The 19,583-nt window shown below is 40.3% G+C and overlaps 2 protein-coding genes across 3 annotated transcripts in view; both read left to right on the plus strand.

Annotated features, from left to right (window-relative positions):
• LOC116524021 overlaps window positions 1-8,257 on the plus strand; it is a 29,230-nt gene extending 20,973 nt beyond the window's left edge. Inside the window, 5 exon segments of the mRNA XM_032239118.1 lie at window positions 173-225; window positions 1,195-1,719; window positions 1,997-2,305; window positions 3,725-3,854; window positions 5,357-8,257. Coding sequence (XP_032095009.1) covers window positions 173-225; window positions 1,195-1,719; window positions 1,997-2,305; window positions 3,725-3,854; window positions 5,357-7,548 — 3,209 coding nt within the window. The 3' untranslated portion in view covers window positions 7,549-8,257.
• Window positions 8,258-13,582: 5,325 nt separating this feature from the next.
• On the plus strand, window positions 13,583-19,215 carry LOC116502685 (zinc finger protein 708-like). Of its 2 annotated transcripts, XM_032208587.1 has the most exons (5): window positions 13,583-13,618; window positions 13,896-14,010; window positions 14,137-14,204; window positions 15,323-15,452; window positions 17,245-19,215. In XM_032208587.1, exons 2-5 carry the CDS (start codon window positions 13,902-13,904, stop codon window positions 18,930-18,932), a joined length of 1,995 nt encoding a protein of 664 aa, XP_032064478.1. In that variant the 5' UTR covers window positions 13,583-13,618; window positions 13,896-13,901; the 3' UTR covers window positions 18,933-19,215. The 2 variants fall into 2 exon arrangements, with proteins under 2 accessions (XP_032064478.1, XP_032064477.1); XM_032208586.1 differs by lacking the exon at window positions 13,583-13,618 and having other exon boundaries at window positions 13,632-14,010.
• Window positions 19,216-19,583: the final 368 nt, after the last annotated feature.

Consider the following 19,583-nt stretch of genomic DNA (forward strand, 5'->3'; position numbering starts at 1 on the left):
ACATTTGGAACACGGCATCTACTTTCTGTCACCATGATACAAAAAAGATGTTGAGACTCCCCATTCGGCCACTGGAGGGCGGACGCTGGAGGTGATTTACCATAGGAGAATGGGAGGGAAGTGACGTCACTGGATCTGACGTCTCTATTTAACCCTTTGAGCTTCACAGGAGGTTTGAATGGGTGCCGGAAAGTCTTAAAGGGGGGAGAACTACAGGTGGGCAGAGTAAGTGGCGGTTTGAGTGTGTGAGTCTCCGCGTGCAAAGGGGGGGGGGGAAACAGGGGTTCCTGGTGCTAGAGAAGGAAGGGAGAGAAGCCAAGTCCCCATGCAGGTTCCGTCTTCGGAGTCCTGGGGGTGGGAGAGCCCGGGATCCCATGTTCCAGTGCCGTCCCTTTCCACGCAGGTGGCAGGCAGAGGGAAGCGGTGCTCAGCACGAGCCGCGTCGCCCCAGGAACAAATCCCCAGAGAGGAGGGAGGGTCCCGGGGGAATCCTCCGCCCCTCCATAGCCTGGAGGAAGCTCCGAGGTCGGAGAAGGGGAGAGCTTGGAGGGCAAATCTGGAGCAGAGAATAAGAAGATGGTTGCAAGGGAGGAACTGCAGGAGATTGTGCCCGCCTTCTGCTTACGTGCTGCAGAAGACTAGAATAGTGTTGGATCCCCGGGAGTTCAATTTCTCTTGGGATGGTGAGGGAACCAGCACATCACTAACTCCGGTGTCTCATGCCTGTGTGTAATTGTGTGATTTGTCTCTTAAAAAGGAAAACCTGAAGAAAGGGAACATCCAAAGCAGGTTTTTTTTTTCTTAAGTGCACTTTCCTGTTTTGTTCACCTGTTAGAGTTTGTCTAAACCCCCTTGCAGGTAAATGTACATTTAGGCTTTTATAAAGCAAGCACTCCTTTCTGAGAAAAAAGCAACTGAAAATGATGCAAAATGCATTTTATTCATTGTTCTAGGTCCACGATGGACGCAAGTCCCAAAGTTTATATCAAACACAGATTCATGTACAGGGATTAAGTGCTCAATGCCACTGTAATCCTGTATTGGCTCAGAAAAAATACTTCTTTCCTTTGGAATGTGTGTTCTTCACAGTTAAATCCACCACTTTCTAATTGATCTCAGATATATCATAGAAATTGGATACCATTTGTAATACTCTGTGCTGCAGCCAGAAAATTGGACAGAGGTGGCTGAAAGACTTGCCTGACCCATAACTACAGGAATGGTACTATGAATAGAAAGGTGTTTGGAGATCCACAAGATTCCCTGGACCCATTTGGAGTTGTACCACAGGACAGAGAAGGAATGAAACACCAATCTTTAGCAAGTGAGGGAACTGGAAAAGGCCCTTCCGATGCTCAGTCTGGAAGCCATGGAGAGATCTGGGCAAGAATTGGGCAGAAGATCCTGGAGAAGACAACCAGCCTTTCAGATGTTGAACCCTGGAACTTCAGGAGCTTCCAATACAAAGAGAATGAGGGTCCCCGAAGACTTTGCAGCAGACTTCATTCCTTTTGTAGTGGATGGTTGAGACCAGAAAAGCACACAAAAGCGCAGATGCTGGATCTGGTTGTTTTGGAGTGGTTCCTGGCCCTTCTGCCCCTGCAGATGGAGAGCTGGGTGCAGGAGTGTGGAGCAGAGACCAGCTCCCAGGCGGTGGCCCTGGTGGAAGGCTTCCTCCTGAGCCAGGTGGAGCAGAAGAAGGAGAGGACTGAGTGGCAGGTGAGAGACCTTTATTTGGGACCTCAGAAATTGTTAAATCTAATAAAGTGTTTTTGAATTATTATCCATTGCCTACCTGAGTTCCTTGGCATTCATCATATGTGGAGATACTCTGAAAATTCCTGCAGGACATTGTTTTGTTATTTGTGATAGTCGTTCCTTTCCTTCTTCCCAATCTCACTGATGGATTCTGGAGCTTCAAAATGGTGTTCACAGAAAAAGAATCTTGATGTTTATTGTCCATTCATTCTTTTTGTTTCCTGCCAACTTTTTCAAGTCCTTCATGGTGGAGATCAGAGATCCTGAGGGAATGAGGCATCCATCCAATTCATCTCTTGAAATGTTTTGCAGGAGGATCTCTCAGGATATTTCAAATCAAGACACAACCAGAGGTAATACAAGGCTCCCTCATTCCCCAGAGAGATTTCAGCTGTTTTATCTTCTGTATGTCTTGCCTTTTTTAGAATATCACCACCTATTTTATGAATTATGTAGTTTAAAATTCTGTCTCCTCACAGGGAAGAATACTAGAAAATTGGTAATTTCCAAATGTGGAGCTGAAACAGTGGTTGAAACTCCAATTCAGGTAAGAAGAGGAAATTTATTTACTAGAATTGAATTTTCCTTTTCCTTCACAAAATCAGAGGTGGTGTACATAATACTGTCTCCTTCCATTAATGTTTTTGAAGACCAGTACTTTTAAAAAGTGCTTCTTGTTGCCAATAATTGTAATTATGCTGCTGTGTTTCCCTGAAAATAAGACCTAGCCTCAAAATAAACCCTAGGCTTTATTTTATATGTGCATCTAATATAAGCCCTACCCCCAACAAAATAAGCCCACTCCGTTGCATCTGGTTGCATGAAGTGGGATGAAGCACACCGGTAAAAATCAAGCTAGGGTGGAGATTCGGGTGTGTGTTTTGTAGAGGCCCCCATGTCCCACACCCACTTACTTTATGAAAGTTGCAACTAGTCCTCCCTTGCCCTCACACCTACCTCACCTTGCCAGCCCACTTCTGCGGCCACTTGCCACCGTTTGCGCGTATCGCCCCTGGCTTCCTTTTTGCTGTCAGAGGCCTTCAAGAAAGCCCCCTGCAGCCGAGAAACGATATCCAGATTGATGGGCACCTTTCTGAAGGCCTATGACAGCAAAACGGAGGTTGGGGGCAATATGCACAATTGGTGGCAAGTGGCCACATGAGCTGCTGTTGGTGCCGCCGCCGCGAAGTGAGACTGGGAAAAACATTCCACAAATATAAGACCTAATGCCTCTTTTGGAGAAAAAAAATTAAACCTGGTCTTATTTTTGGGGATTACTCTAAACCTTTTCAAGTAATCCTTCATGATGCCCAATCTGTTTGTAATTCTTTGAGTTGGATTTATGCAAAGGATGCTTAAAAATAACTTAATATTTACACTGGCAAATTACCATTTTTTTTAAAAAAAAAGCTTTGTTTACAAAGTGATAAAACTAAGTGGAGCAGATTAAAAGATAACACTGTTAAAATCCAATGTGCCTTAATAGAAATTCTCAAAGTAGAAATTGTTCTTGAAAGAGCACATAATCAAGGAATTTTGTCTTGCAAAGTAAACTCTAATGTCTTCATTTGTGCCTGAATTTGGAGGCTAAACAACCTAGCTTTGCAAAAGGTAAAAATGTCCTTCTTGGGAAACTTCTCCCACTTTGTTATCTTCCATTCAGTCGATGTCTCAGACTAGAAGAAACTTCCTTAAATCCGAGAAGAAGCAGAAGCCAAATGCCTATCTGAGTTCTCCCAGCACTTTCATGAAGGGGTTGCGGATAGATAGGAGTGCAGCTTCTTGGTATACTATGAGCCATTTATTAAATGCCACAAAAATACCCCCCACACAGAGATTCTCACATTTCCTTACTTAGCAGAGCCATTTATCTTAGTTTATAGCTTTGCTTTGGGAATTTATAAGCAATAGGATCTTTTTTAAACAATTCCTCCTGGGCCTTCTGTGTACTCTCTTTCCCCATCAGGAGGGCCTTGTCTCCTTCGAGGAGGTGGCTGTGTATTTCTCCGAGGAGGAGTGGTCTCAGCTGGATCCTGACCAAAAAGCTCTGCATTGGGAAGTCATGACGGAAAATTACAGGAACGTGGCCTCTCTTGGTAAGAGTGTTCCCTACTCCGCAGTCAGAGGAAGATGTTTTGTAATTATAGGCTGTTTCTGATTATTATTTATTATTATAACCAAAAATGTTCACTATATTTCCATTTCCCAGTTCTATTCCTTCTGTTTTTTCCATTTTTTTCTTGCCGCATGGATAATATAGCACCTTTTTCAAGTCCAAAGTTAATTTTCATGTCATTGCCGAACAGTTGAACTGTGTTGAATATTGATTTAAGTTCAGTGAGGCTTTACATATATATATATATTTAAATCATCCATGTAAAGTAGATGGTTTATCTTGCTATGTTGGCTTGAGATTTGGTATCCCAGTTTTGTGTTTTGTAGGATTATTGTCAGTGGAATTATTGCAGTGGAATGTTGAACAGTAGAGGTGAAAGTGAATCCCCCTGGAAGATTCCTCATCTGATACTGATTTCACCAATGTTCTCCCCATTTGCTGTTAGAACTGTTTTCCATTTTTGTATATTTGCTTTCAAAAATCTACCGATATTTTTGCTGATTGCAAAGTTTTCCAGACAGGTCTTAATCCAACTGTGGGGTAATGAGTCAAATGCCTTCTTGTAATCAATCCACGCCATATTTAAATTTATTTTTCTTCATTTTGCATTTTTAGTACCATTTTGTCAATGAGCAGCTGATCTTTTGTTCCTCTTGATTTTTTATAATTTCCTTTTTGTTCTACTGGATACAAACTGTTTTCCATCAGATGATTGAATACTGAATTTACCAGTATCCTTGTAAAAAGTTTGAACGTTGTTGGCAGACAAGTAATTTGGTGATAGTTGCTTGGTTCTGTGTCCTTTTCTGGATCTTTCATTATCAAGTGTGTTCGACCAGCTGTTAACCATTTTTCACTTGTTACATTTTGAAGCATTTTATCAAATTGGTGTTTTAGCCAGTATCCATGCAGTTCATCCAGGCCAGGTGCACTCCAGTTCTTAATCATCTTTGCTTGTTTTGCCACCATGTCAGTTTTTATTACAATATTTTTCGATTTTGTTTTGTGTTGTTTGTTGTTGAATATCTTTGATCCAAGAGGCAGTTTTGTTGTTGTTGTTATTATTATTTATTCATAAAACATGAAATTCAGTCAATTGAACATTCAAAAATGCATCACAAATACCACTGACTGGTGCTAATGGTTGATACGGTTTGCTGCCAGCTTCTAGGTATCAACCAAGTACATTCTTAAAATATACAATTATTGTTGTTATTATTTTGCTATTCTCAGACTTATAATTTATGCATAATAGCAATAATTATTTTTGTCATGCTATTATAAGCATGGACATGAGGAGTGCAGTGGCTGAGAGGTGGAGCTCCCACCTCACAATCAGAAGGCTGTGACTTTTATCCTAGGTAGTGGCAGATATTTCTTGGTCTGGGCACAATGAAAATATATCTGAAGGCAATTATTATAAATTCTGATAGATTGATCTTTTTTCCTAACCTTGCTATCGTTTTTATTGCTGTTCCCAAGGTAATAACAGGCAGGACCATAAAGAGTCTAAGGATTCCTTCCAAGTGGTCAGACATGAAGATGTAATGGAGAAGCCTGAAATTCAAATGAAATTCCAGAGGCAGGAGAGAAATCAGTCAAATAATTGGAATAAGGAAAGCTCATCTTCCATTGATGCTCATATACAGTTTCTTGAGCAACCAAGAAAAGTAAAGAAAAAAGGTATTGGGAAAGGTATAAGAAAATCCAAACAAACATTAGATGTAAATGGAGAATATCTGACCCAAGCCAAAGGACAAGATTGTATATACAAAGACAATGGAAAACAATACAATTGGACTTTCACACTTTCTCAAGAAAATGTGTCTCTTAGATCACATAAAAATATCCACATGGCAGAGAAGCCGAATAAATCCCTAGAGCATGGAAAAAGCTTCAGTGAAAACAAGACTCTTACGATTCATAAAAGGATCCACACAGAGCAAAAACCATTTAAATGCATGGAGTGTGGAAAGGGATTCAGCAAGCCCAGTGAGCTTAGTTCCCACAAAAGGATCCACACAGGGGAGAAACCATTTAAATGCATGGAGTGTGGAAAGGGATTCAACAAGCCCAGTGAGCTTAGTTCCCACAAAAGGATCCACACAGGAGAGAAGCCATATAAATGCATTGAGTGTGGAAAGGGATTCAGCAAGCCCAGTGAGCTTAGTTCCCACAAAAGGATCCACACAGGGGAGAAACCATTTAAATGCATGGAGTGTGGAAAGAACTTTAGTTCCAACAGTAGTCTTTCTTCCCACAAAAGGATCCACACAGGGGAGAAGCCATATAAATGCATGGAGTGTGGAAAGAGCTTCAGAACAAACAGTGATCTTACATCCCATAAAAGGATCCACACAGGCGAGAAACCATTTAAATGCATGGAGTGTGGAAAGGGATTCAACAAGCCGAGTGAGCTTAGTTCCCACAAAAGGATCCACACAGGAGAGAAGCCATATAAATGCATGGAGTGTGGAAAGAACTTTAGTTCCAACAGTAGTCTTTCTTCCCACAAAAGGATCCACACAGGGGAGAAGCCATATAAATGCATGGAGTGTGGAAAGAGCTTCAGAACAAACAGTGGTCTTACATCCCATAAAAGGATCCACACAGGCGAAAAACCATATAAATGCATGGAGTGTGGAAAGGACTTCAGAATGCATAAGACTTTCACAATCCATATAAGGATCCACTCAGGAGAGAGGCCATATGAATGCTTGGAGTGTGGAAAGGGCTTCCGTGAAAACAGTAGTCTTAACTACCATAAAATGATCCACACAGGGGAGAAGCCACATAAATGCATGGAGTGTGGAAAGGGCTTCAGCAAACCCAGTAGCCTTATTTCCCATAAAAGAATCCATACAGGGGAGAAACCATATAAATGTATGGAATGTGGAAGGTGCTTTTGTGAATACAGCAATCTTATTTCCCATAAAAGGATCCACACAGGAGAGAAGCCATTTAAATGCACGGATTGTGGAAGGGTTTTCAGACAGAGTAGTAGCCTTACTTCCCATAAAAGGATCCATACAGGGGAGAAACCATATAAATGTATGGAATGTGAAAGGTGCTTTAGTGAATATAGTCATCTTATTTCCCATAAAATGACACACACAGGGGAGAAGCCATATAAATGCATGGAGTGTGGAAAGAGCTTCAGAACAAACAGTGATCTTACATCCCATAAAAGGATCCACACAGGCGAGAAACCATATAAATGCATGGAGTGTGGAAAGGACTTCAGAATACATAGGACTTTCACAATCCATAAAAGGATCCACTCAGGAGAGAAGCCATATGAATGCTTGGAGTGTGGAAAGAGCTTCCGTGAAAACAGTACTCTTAACTACCATAAAATGATCCACACAGGGGAGAAGCCCCATAAATGCATGGAGTGTGGAAAGGGTTTCAGCAAACCCAGTAGCCTTATTTCCCATAAAAGAATCCATAGAGGGGAGAAACCATATAAATGTATGGAATGTGGAAGGTACTTTAGTAAATACAGTCATCTTATTTCCCATAAAAGGACACACACAGGAGAGAAGCCATTTAAATGCACAGATTGCGGACAGTGCTTCAGCCGACCCAATATGCTTACTTCCCATAAAAGGATCCATAGAGATGTGGAGCCAATTTTTGAAACAGAGAGAGATTTGGGTGAGAATGTATGCTAATTTAGTGGATTAAATCTATGGATTTTCCTATTTAACCCACTGGACTCAGAAAGGAATGGGTTTTTTTTGAGTTTGGCAACTGGTAGCCCCAGAGAGAGAGAGGAATATATTAATTAAAATGAAAACAATGTGCATGTTTTCATTGTAATCATGAATGAATGAATGATCTATGTACCTATTTAACTTTTTTTAGAAATACATTTCTGCTCCCTGTGAGTGACATCTGTCTGCATTTTTAGAGGTGCTGCTTCTGCTATTAAATTTTAACTTTCATTTGTAACTTGGTTTTTTCTTTTTCTTTTGCCTTTTACTTTGGATGAGTAGATTACATGTTAATTGCCAGGTTGAATGCTGCCAAGTCCAATACACTCCCTTGATGAACTACAATTAAAGACTTTTATTGCTTTCAGGATGAAACTTCATCTGAGTTATCATTTTCATCTGATTTATGGCGTGGAAGGGCAATGGCAGAGTTCAGTCTTTTATCTTGAAATGAAGTTATTTTAGCCATTTTTGACTTTTTCATTAGTTATTGAAAAGGCTACATTATTTATTTTAATTGCTCTATAAATTTTGAAGAACTTTAGTATTTCATTTGATTTTACACATATATACTGTTCCTTAATTCAAGAAGAGGAAAATTTCCTCTCTTTTTTTCCTTTCCTCCTCCTTTCATTATGGGAATAGCAATTTTGATCTTAGAAACTGTTGTTTGGGAACACTTTGAATTCTTTTTGATATTGAACATTGCTTAAAGATTATTTATTTGGCATGCTGTATATTGGCCATGAGGTCACTGAAGTTTATTAAGAATCAGAACTAATGAAGTATTTTTAGAACTACACATCAAACAAAATAGAGAGAGGGGGGAAAAAGAGAAGGGAAGGGGGGAGACAGAAACAGAAAGAGAGAAAGAAAGAAAAATTAAAGAAAAAAAAGAAAGTTAAGACAGGATTATAATGTTCAACTTTTTATGGAGAGTTTGAGTAGAAAATGCTCTTGAATATAGAAACCATGTAAAATGTTTGATGAATTTGATGCAATGGCTAAAAATATAAAAACATAAAAGTTAGATATGCAAATGGGAGCCATAGAAGCCAATTTATCGCTGTTGGATTTGAAAGAGTAAGAATTTTATCTGAGAATCAGGTTTGTCAAAAATGTGGGAAAGGGCACTAACATAAAATATTTAATTAATGGTAATATGACCTCTTGATTTCTTACGTTTATAAAATACTACCTGAGTATAAATATAATGAATATAACAAAAGTTATTGGGGGGGGGGGAAGCTAAAATGCAAATATCAATGAAACATGAAACCTGAAATCTCTAATGAGACCAATGACCATTGTATCCTCTGTAAATTCCAGAATGTTAAAAGAGGGGTCCCCTGAGATGCAGTCATCGGTACAGAGGGAGGAGAGCAATGGAGAGAGCACATAGCCCTGAGGGGCGCTAATTACCTGGGTACTAGATGTAATTTTCCCACATTACACCTGTTGCTTCCTATCTATCAAAAAGCTGATTATCTACTCACAAGTATGAACAGGCATAGTGAGCTGAATCAGTTTAGGCTAGAGTGAAGAATTTCTGGAGTGTTGATATTAAGCGCTGATCTGAAGTCCACAAAAAGGACCTTTTGGGTCCCTGGGGATTCAAGATTTTGCAGGATGTAATGGAATGATACATTAACAGCATCATCTGCCAATCTATTTGCTCAGTAGACAAACTGCAAGGGGTCTAACAGTGGATCCGTGAAGACTTTCAGGTAACCTCTCAAAAGTCTTCATGACTACAGGTGTCAGAGCAACTGACCTGTAGTCATTCAACACCCTGATGGAGAATTTTTTAGGAACAGGATGTTGGTAGAGCGTTTAAAGCAAGAAAGAAGATAAGGCGTCTCCTGTGATTTATTAAAAACCTGTGTGAAGATGGCGGACACTTGTTTGGCCCAAGCTTTCAAGCAAGAGGGAGTCACTTTGTCCATACTTTTCCAATCTTTTGTCTATGAAATAGACCTGGCACACCTTTTTCTGAGATCACCAGAGGTTGGGGGGAGGGCGGGCTCAGGGATGCAGATAGATGTACGTAAATTAGCTACTGTTGGTGTATTTGGGTTGGAGTAGGTAACAGTAGAAAACAGTGATCTCTAAAAACCTACACTAGAACACATTCAGGTCATCTGCCAGTTGGTGATTCTCTTCAGTAAGGCAGGGATGTCTGTTCTTCAGGCTTTTCCATACAGTTGCAGGTTCATTAGCTGAGAATTTATTTTTCAGCTTTTCAGAGTAGCTTCTCTTTTCTACCTTGTCAATAGTTCCTGGCCTGATTATATGAGATTCTATCTCCTTTTCTGTAGGCCTCCTCTTTAGCATGACAAAGCTGCTTGAGCTTTGTCGTAAACCAAAGATGATTGTTATTATATTGTTGTTGCCCAAGCTCTTGTTAGGCATACAATTGTCCTCAGAAAAGCTAACACATGATATCACATTATCAGTAAATTCACCCAAGTCCATTGAAACAGCTTCAAAAATATTCCAATTGAGCAAGCCACTAGCTTTAACTTGGCTCCTCAGTCCATCTCTTAACTATTCTTAATATAGGGTTTGCAGTTTTGAGTTACTGCCCATAGTTGCACAAGGGAAAGAGCAGTAATCACATTTTAATGTGGAATAGCAGTGATCCAATATGCTGTTGCCTCTAATGAGGTAACTAATGTGCTATATATATATATGGACAACTCATGAGTGAGGTGGCTCTGTTAAAATCGGCTAAGACAATTATGGTAAGTAGGGAGTCTGGATATTTCCGTTCTCTACAAAGTACTGTATCTGGTCAGTTAAGAGTCTACATGCGCTGCTTATGCAAACCTGCAGTGGTATATAGGCCCCAACCAAGATAAATGAGGAAAACTCTTGCAGAGCATAAAAAGGTTTACAGCTGATGAATATTGTTAATAGAGGGATAGCATCAAGATCACATAAAGTGTTAGTTCCGATTTGTACTGCACTGCTAAGACTACATTTGGAACACGGCATCTACTTTCTGTCACCATGATACAAAAAAGATGTTGAGACTCTAGAAAGACTGCAGAGAAGAACAGCAAAGATGATAGAGACTAAAACATGAAGAACGGTTGCAGGAACTGGGTATGTCTAGTTTAAAGAAAGAAGGACTTGGAGAGACATGACAGCAGTGTTCCAATATCCCAGGGGTTGCCACAAAGAAGAGGGAGTCAAACTATTCTCCAAAGCACCTGAGGACAGAACAAGAAGCAATGGGTGGAAACTAATCAAAGAGAGAAGCAACTTAGAACTGAAGAGGAATTTCCTGACATTTAGAACAATTAATCAGTGGAACAGCTTGACTCCAGAAGTTGTGAATGCCCCAACACTGGAAGTCTTTAAGAAGATGTTGGATAGCCATTTGTCTGAAATGGTATAGGGTTTCCTGCCTAGGCAGGGGGTTGGACTAGAAGACCTCCAAGGTCCCTTCCAACTCTGCTGTTGTATTTGTATTGTATGATTAGGGCAGTGTTTTTCAACCACTGTGCCGCGGCACACTAGTGTGCCGTGACATAGTGTAAGGTGTGCCGTGGGAGAATTACTTTATATATAGTCAATATAGGCACAGAGTTAAAAAATTTTAACATTTTCTAATGGTGGTGTGCCTCGTGATTTTTTTCATGAAAAAAGTGTGCCTTTGCACAAAAAAGGTTGAAAAACACTGGATTAGGGGACAGTAGGCTAAAAACATGAAGAGCAGTTGCAGGAACTGGGCTGGTCTACTCAAATGAAGAGGACTAGGGATGATGTAACGGGAGACTTTCAACACAGATGAATTCAACATATTCTCCAAAGAACCTCTGGCAGAATAAGAAGAAATGGATGAAAATCTAGCCTAGAATGGACGAGAAATTTCCTGACAGAACAATTAACTAGTGGAACAATTGTCCACCAGAAGTTTTAAGTGCTCCACCCCTGCAGGCTTTTAAGAAGAGTTTTGAGAGGCATTTGTCTGCGGTGGCATAAGACCTCCGAGGTCCCTTCCAAGTATGTTACTCTGAATTCTGTATTTGAATCTCTTGAGTAAGAATAATTGTACTTGTCTGTTCTTTTGCCCCCTCTATGAAGGGATGAAGCTTTTTATAGGACTGTCCTTGAAAGTGAAAGAGTGCTATTGTGTGTGACACTGTCTGAAACAATTGGATGAAGGAGGGTTAACAAACCTCCTCCTTACTCCGCCCTGATGGAAAATGCACCGTTTCCACCCTTTGCATAAGCACCTTCCATGCACACAAGAATATGCCAGTTGTGTCCCTCAGAAACGAGAGCCGGGCGTCCTGCGATTCCCCATTCGGCCACTGGAGGGCGGACGCCAGAGGGGATTTACCATAAGAGAATGGGGGAAGTGACGTCATTGGATCTGACGTCTCTATTTAACCCTTTGAGCTTCGCAGGAGGTTTGAATGGGTGCCGGAAAGTCTTAAAGGGGGGAGAACTACAGGTGGGCAGAGTAAGTGGCGGTTTGAGTGTGTGAGTCTCCGCGTGCAAAGGGGGGGGGGGAAACAGGGGTTCCTGGTGCTAGAGAAGGAAAGGAGAGAAGCCAAGTCCCCATGCAGGTTCCGTCTTCGGAGTCCTGGGGGTGAGAGAGCCCTGGATCCCATGTTCCTCTGCCGCCCCTTTCCACGCAGGTGGCAGGCAGAGGGAAGCGGTGCTCAGGACGAGCCGCGTCGCCCCAGGAACAAATCCCCAGAGAGGAGGGAGGGTCCCGGGGGAATCCTCCGCCCCTCCATAGCCTGGAGGAAGCTCCGAGGTAGGAAAAGGGGAGAGCTTGGAGGGCAAATCTGGAACAGAGAACAAGAAGATGGTTGCAAGGGAGGAACTGCAAGAGATTGTGCCCGCCTTCTCCTTACGTGCTGCAGGAGACTAGAATAGTGTTGGATCCCCGGGAGTTCAATTTCTCTTGGGAGGGTGAGGGAACCAGCACATCACTAACTCCGGTGTCTCATGTGAACTCAGCCTAAGTAACAGGTTGCTTAGCCAGTTTGTGTTTAGGGTATGTATGTTTTGGGAACCTGCCTGTGTGTAATTGTGTGATTTGGCTCTTAAAAAGGAAAACCTGAAGAAAGGGAAAATCCAAAGCAGGTTTTTTTTTCCTTAAGTGAACTTTCCTGTTTTGTTCACCTGTTAGAGTTTGTCTAAACCCCCTTGCAGGTAAATGTACATTTAGGCTTTTATAAAGCAAGCACTCCTTTCTGAGAAAAAAGCAACTGAAAATGATGCAAAATGCATTTTATTCATTGTTCTAGGTCAATGATGGACGCAAGTCCCAAAGTTTATATCAAACACAGATTCATGTACAGGGATTAAGTGCTCAATGCCACTGTAATCCTGTATTGGTTCAGAAAAATCCTTCTTTCCTTTGGAATGTGTGTTCTTCACAGTTAAATCCACCACTTTCTAATTGATCTCAGATATACCCTAGAAATTGGATACCATTTGTAATACTCTGTGCTGCAGCCAGAAAATTGGACAGAGGTGGCTGAACTTGACCCGTAACTACAGGAATGGTACTATGAATAGAAAGGTGTTTGGAGATCCACAAGATTCCCTGGACCCATTTGGAGTTGCACCACAGGACAGAGAAGGAATGAAAAACCAATCTTTAGCAAGTGAGGGAACTGGAAAAGGCCCTTCTGATGCTCAGTCTGGAAGCCATGGAGAGATCTGGGCAAGAATTGGGCAGAAGATCCTGGAGAAGACAACCAGCCTTTCAGATGTTGAACCCTGGAACTTCAGGAGCTTCCAATACAAAGAGAATGAGGGTCCCCGAGGACTTTGCAGCAGACTTCATTCCTTTTGTAGTCGATGGTTGAGACCAGAAAAGCACACAAAAGCGCAGATGCTGGATCTGGTTGTTTTGGAGTGGTTCCTGGCGCTTCTGCCCCTGCAGATGGAGAGCTGGGTGCAGGAGTGTGGAGCAGAGACCAGCTCCCAGGCGGTGGCCCTGGCGGAAGGCTTCCTCCTGAGCCAGGCGGAGGAGAAGAAGGAGAGGACTGAGTGGCAGGTGAGTGACCTTTATTTGGGACCTCAGAAATTGTTAAATCTAATAAAGTGTTTTTGAATTATTATCCATTGCCTACCTGAGTTCTTTGGCATTCATCATATGTGGAGATACTCTGAAAATTCCTGCAGGACATTGTTTTGTTATTTGTGATAGTCGTTCCTTTCCTTCTTCCCAATCTCACTGATGGATTCTGGAGCTTCAAAATGGTGTTCACAGAAAAAGAATCTTGATGTTTATTGTCCATTCATTCTTTTTGTTTCCTGGCTACTTTTTCAAGTCCTTCATGGTGGAGATCAGAGATCCTGAGGGAATGAGGCATCCATCCAATTCATCTCTTGAAATGTTTTGCAGTAGGATCTCTCAGGATATTTCAAATCAAGACACAACCAGAGGTAATACAAGGCTCCCCCATTCCCCAGAGAGATTTCAGCTGTTTTATCTTCTGTATGTCTTGCCTTTTTTAGAATATCACCTCCCATGTTACGAATTATGTAGTTCAAAATTCTGTCTCCTCACAGGAAAGAATAGTAGAAAATTGGCAATTTCCAAATGTGGAGCTGAAACAGTGGTTGAAACTCCAATTCAGGTAAGAAGAGGAAATTTATTTATTAGAATTGTATTTTCCTTTTCCTTCACAAAGTCAGAGGTGGTGTACATAATACTGTCTCCTTCCATTAATGTTTTTGAAGACCACTACTTTTAAAAAGTGCTTGCGCGTATCACCCCTGGCTTCCTTTTTGCTGTCAGAGGCCTTCAGGAAAGCCCCCTGCAGCCGAGAAACGAGATCCAGATTGATGGGCACCTTTCTGAAGGCCTATGACAGCAAAACGGAGGTTGGGGGCAATATGCACAATTGGTGGCAAGTGGCCACAGAAGAAGTGAGCCGGCAGTGGCCACATGAGCTGCTGTTGGTGCTGCCGTCGCGAAGTGAGACTGGGAAAAACATTCCACAAATGTAAGACCTAATGCCTCTTTTGGAGAAAAAAAATTAAACCTGGTCTTATTTTGGGGATTACTCTAAACCTTTTCAAGTAATCCTTCATGATGCCCAATCTGTTTGTAATTCTTTGAGTTGGATTTGTGCAAAGGATGCTTAAAAATAACTTAATATTTACACTGGCAAATTATCATTTTTTTTAAAAAAAAGCTTTGTTTACAAAGTGATAAAACTAAGTGGAGTGGATTAAAAGATAATACTATTAAAATCCAATGTGCGTTAATAGAAATTCTCAAAGTAGAAATTGTTCTTAAAAGAGCACATAATCAAGGAATTTTGGCTTGCAAAGTAAACTCTAATGTCTTCATTTGTGCCTGAATTTGGAGGCTAAACAACCTAGCTTTGCAAAAGGTAAAAATGTCCTTCTTGGGAAACTTCTCCCACTTTGTTATCTTCCATTCAGTCGATGTCTCAGACTAGAAGAAACTTCCTTAAATCCGAGAAGAAGCAGAAGCCAAATGCCTAGCTGAATTCTCCCAGCACTTTCATGAAGGAGTTGCGGATAGATAGGAGTGCAGCTTCTTGGTATACTATTAGCCATTTATTAAATGCTACAAAAAATGCCCCCCACACAGAGATTCTCACATTTCCTTACTTAGCAGAGCCATTTATCTTAGTTTATAGCTTTGCTTTGGGAATTTATAAGCAATAGGACCTTTTTTAAACAATTCCTCCTGGGCCTTCTGTGTACTCTCTTTCCCCATCAGGAGGGCCTTGTCTCCTTCGAGGAGGTGGCTGTGTATTTCTCCGAGGAGGAGTGGTCTCAGCTGGATCCTGACCAAAAAGCTCTGCATTGGGAAGTCATGATGGAAAATTACAGGAATGTGGCCTCTCTTGGTAAGAGTGTTCCCTACTCCGCAGTCAGAGGAAGATGTTTTGTAATTATAGGCTGTTTCTGATTATTATTTATTATTATAACCAAAAATGTTCATTATATTTCCATTTCCCAGTTCTATTCCTTCTGTTTTTTCCATTTTTTTTTTGCCGCATGGATATTATAACACCTTTTTCAAGTCCAAAGTTCATTTTCATGTCATTGCCGAACAGTTGAACTGTGTTGAATATTGATTTAAGTTCAGTGAGGCTTTACATATATATATTTTTAAATCATCCATGTAAAGTAGATGGTTTATCTTGCTATGTTGGCTTGAGATTTGGTATCCCAGTTTTGTGTTTTGTAGAATTATTGTCAGTGGAATTATTGTAGTGGAATCTTGAACAGTAGTGGTGAAAGTGAATCCCCCTGGAAGATTCCTCATCTGATACTGATTTCACCAATGTTCTCCCCATTTGCTGTTAGAACTGTTTTCCATTTTTGCATATTTGCTTTAAAAAATGTACCGATATTTTTGCTGATTCCAAAGTTTTCCAGACAGGTCTTAATCCAACTGTGGGGTAATGAGTCAAATGCCTTCTTGTAATCAATCCACGCCATATTTAAATTTGTTTTTCTTCATTTTGCATTTTTAGTACCATTTTGTCAATGAGCAGCTGATCTTTTGTTCCTCTTGATTTTTTATAATTTCCTTTTTGTTCTACTGGATACAAACTGTTTTCCATCAGATGATTGAATACTGAATTTACCAGTATCCTTGTAAAAAGTTTGAACGCTGTTGGCAAACAAGTAATTTGGTGATAGTTGCTTGGTTCTGTGCCCTTTTCTGGATCTTTCATTATCAAGTGTGTTCGACCAGCTGTTAACCATTTTTCACTTGTTACATTTTGAAGCATTTGATCAAATTGGTGTTTTAGCCATATCCATGCAGTTCATCCAGGCCAGGTGCACTCCAGTTCTTAATCTTCTTTGCTTGTTTTGCCACCATGTTGGTTTTTATTACAATATTTTGTTTTGTGTTGTTTGTTGTTGAATATCTTTGATCCAGAAGGCAGTTTTGTTGTGTTCCACTGGGTTTTCTCACAGTTCTTTCCAAAAGTTCAAAGTTTTTTCTTTATATGGGTAAACATTAGTTTGGACTTCATTACTATTGTTATTGTTGTTATTGTTGTTGTTATTGTTATTGTTGTTATTGTTATTATTGTTATTATTATTATTTATTCATAAAACATGAAATTCAGTCAACTGAACATTCAAAAATGCATCACAAATACCACTGACTGGTGCTAATGGTTAATACGGTTTGCTGCCAGCTTCTAGGTATCAACCAAGTACATTCTTAAAATATACAATTATTGTTGTTATTATTTTGCTATTTTCAGACTTATAATTTATGCATAATAACAATAATTATTTTTGTCATGCTATTATAAGCATGGACATGAGCGGTGCAGTGGCTGAGAGGTGGAGCTCTCACCTCACAATCAGAAGGCTGTGACTTTTATCCTAGGTAGAGGCAGATATTTCTTTGTCTGGGCACAATGAAAATATATCTGCTGCGAACTCTGCCTTGGAGACAGGAAGGGCATTCGGCCAGTAAAGCCTCAGCTCCGTTCAGTTGCTCCGACTTCACCCCAATGCAAGGGATTACAGGGTCATTAAAGGGGGGAAATTATAAATATGCAAGCATGCAATATATTGGAATCTGGTAAATATCAGAAGGCAATTATTATAAATTCTGATAGATTGATCTTTTTTCCTAACCTTGCTATCGCTTTTATTGCTGTTCCCAAGGTAATAACAGGCAGGCCCATAAAGAGTCTAAGGATTCCTTCCAAGTGGTCAGACATGGAGATGTAATGGAGAAGCCTGAAATTCAAATGAAATTCCAGAGGCAGAAGAGAAGTCATTCAAATAATTGGAATAAGGAAAGCTCATCTTCCATTGATGCTCATATACAGTTTCTTGAGCAACCAAGAAAAGTAAAGAAAAAAGGTATTGGGAAAGGTATAAGACTATCCAAACAAACATTAGATGTAAATGGAGAGTATCTGACCCAAGCCAAAGGACAAGATTGTATATACAAAGACAATGGAAAACAATACAATTGGACTTTCACACTTTCTCAAGAAAATGTGTCTCTTAGATCACATAAAAGTATCCACGTGGCAGAGAAGCAGAATAAATCCCTAGAGCATGGAAAAAGCTTCAGTGAAAACAAGACTCTTACTATTCATAAAAGGATCCACACAGAGGAAAAACCATTTAAATGCATTGAGTGTGGAAAGGGATTCAGCAAGCCCAGTGAGCTTAGTTCCCACAAAAGGATCCACACAGGGGAGAAACCATTTAAATGCATGGAGTGTGGAAAGAACTTTAGTTCCAACAGTAGTCTTTCTTCCCACAAAAGAATCCACACAGGGGAGAAGCCATATAAATGCATGGAGTGTGGAAAGAGCTTCAGAACAAACAGTGATTTTACATGCCATAAAAGGATCCACACAGGGGAGAAACCATTTAAATGCATGGAGTGTGGAAAGGGGTTCAACAAGTCCAGTGAGCTTAGTTCCCACAAAAGGATCCACACAGGAGAGAAGCGATATAAATGCATTGAGTGTGGAAAGGGATTCAGCAAGCCCAGTGAGCTTAGTTCCCACAAAAGGATCCACACAGGGGAGAAACCATTTAAATGCATGGAGTGTGGAAAGAACTTTAGTTCCAACAGTAGTCTTTCTTCCCACAAAAGAATCCACACAGGGGAGAAGCCATATAAATGCATGGAGTGTGGAAAGAGCTTCAGAACAAACAGTGATCTTACATCCCATAAAAGGATCCACACAGGGGAGAAACCATTTAAATGCATGGAGTGTGGAAAGGGATTCAACAAGTCCAGTGAGCTTAGTTCCCACAAAAGGATCCACACAGGAGAGAAGCGATATAAATGCATGGAGTGTGGAAAGAACTTTAGTTCCAGCAGTAGTCTTTCTTCCCACAAAAGGATCCACACAGGGGAGAAGCCATATAAATGCACGGATTGTGGAAGGGTTTTCAGACAGAGTAGTATCCTTACTTCCCATAAAAGGATCCATACAGGGGAGAAACCATATAAATGTATGGAATGTGGAAGGTGCTTTTGTGAACACAGCACTCTTATTTCCCATAAAAGGATCCACTCAGGAGAGAAGCCATTTAAATGCATCGATTGTGGAAGGGTTTTCAGACAGAGTAGTAGCCTTACTTCCCATAAAAGGATCCATACAGGGGAGAAACCATATAAATGTATGGAATGTGAAAGGTGCTTTAGTGAATATAGTCATCTTATTTCCCATAAAAGGACACACACAGGAGAGAAGCCATTTAAATGCACAGATTGTGGACAGTGCTTCAGCCGACCCAATATGCTTACTTCCCATAAAAGGATCCATAGAGATGTGGAGCCAATTTTTGAAACAGAGAGAGATTTGGGTGAGAATGTATGCTAATTTAGTGGATTAAATCTATGGATTTTCCTATTTAACCCACTGGACTCAGAAAGGAATGGGTTTTTTTTTTTGAGTTTGGCAACTGGTAGCCCCAGAGAGAGAGAGGAATATATTAATTAAAATGAAAACAATGTGCATGTTTTCATTGTAATCATGAATGAATGAATGATCTATGTACCTATTTAACTTTTTTTAGAAATACATTTCTGCTCCCTGTGAGTGACATCTGTCTGCATTTTTAGAGGTGCTGCTTCTGCTATTAAATTTTAACTTTCATGTGTAACTTGGTTTTTTCTTTTTCTTTTGCCTTTTACTTTGGATGAGTAGATTACATGTTAATTGCCAGGTTGAATGCTGTCAAGTCCAATGCACTCCCTTGATGAACAACAATTAAAGACTTTTATTGCTTTCAGGATGAAACTTCATCTGAGTTATCACTTTCATCTGATTTATGGCGTGGAAGGGCAATGGCAGAGTTCAGTCTTTTATCTTGAAATGAAGTTATTTTAGCCATTTTTGACTTTTTCATTAGTTATTGAAAAGGCTACATTATTTATTTTAATTGCTCTATAAATTTTGAAGAACTTTAGTATTTCATTTGATTTTACACATATATACTGTTCCTTAATTCAAGAAGAGGAAAATTTCCTC

This window comes from Thamnophis elegans, chromosome 2 (assembly GCF_009769535.1).
Source record: "Thamnophis elegans isolate rThaEle1 chromosome 2, rThaEle1.pri, whole genome shotgun sequence".
Classification (NCBI taxonomy): Eukaryota; Metazoa; Chordata; class Lepidosauria; order Squamata; family Colubridae; genus Thamnophis; species Thamnophis elegans.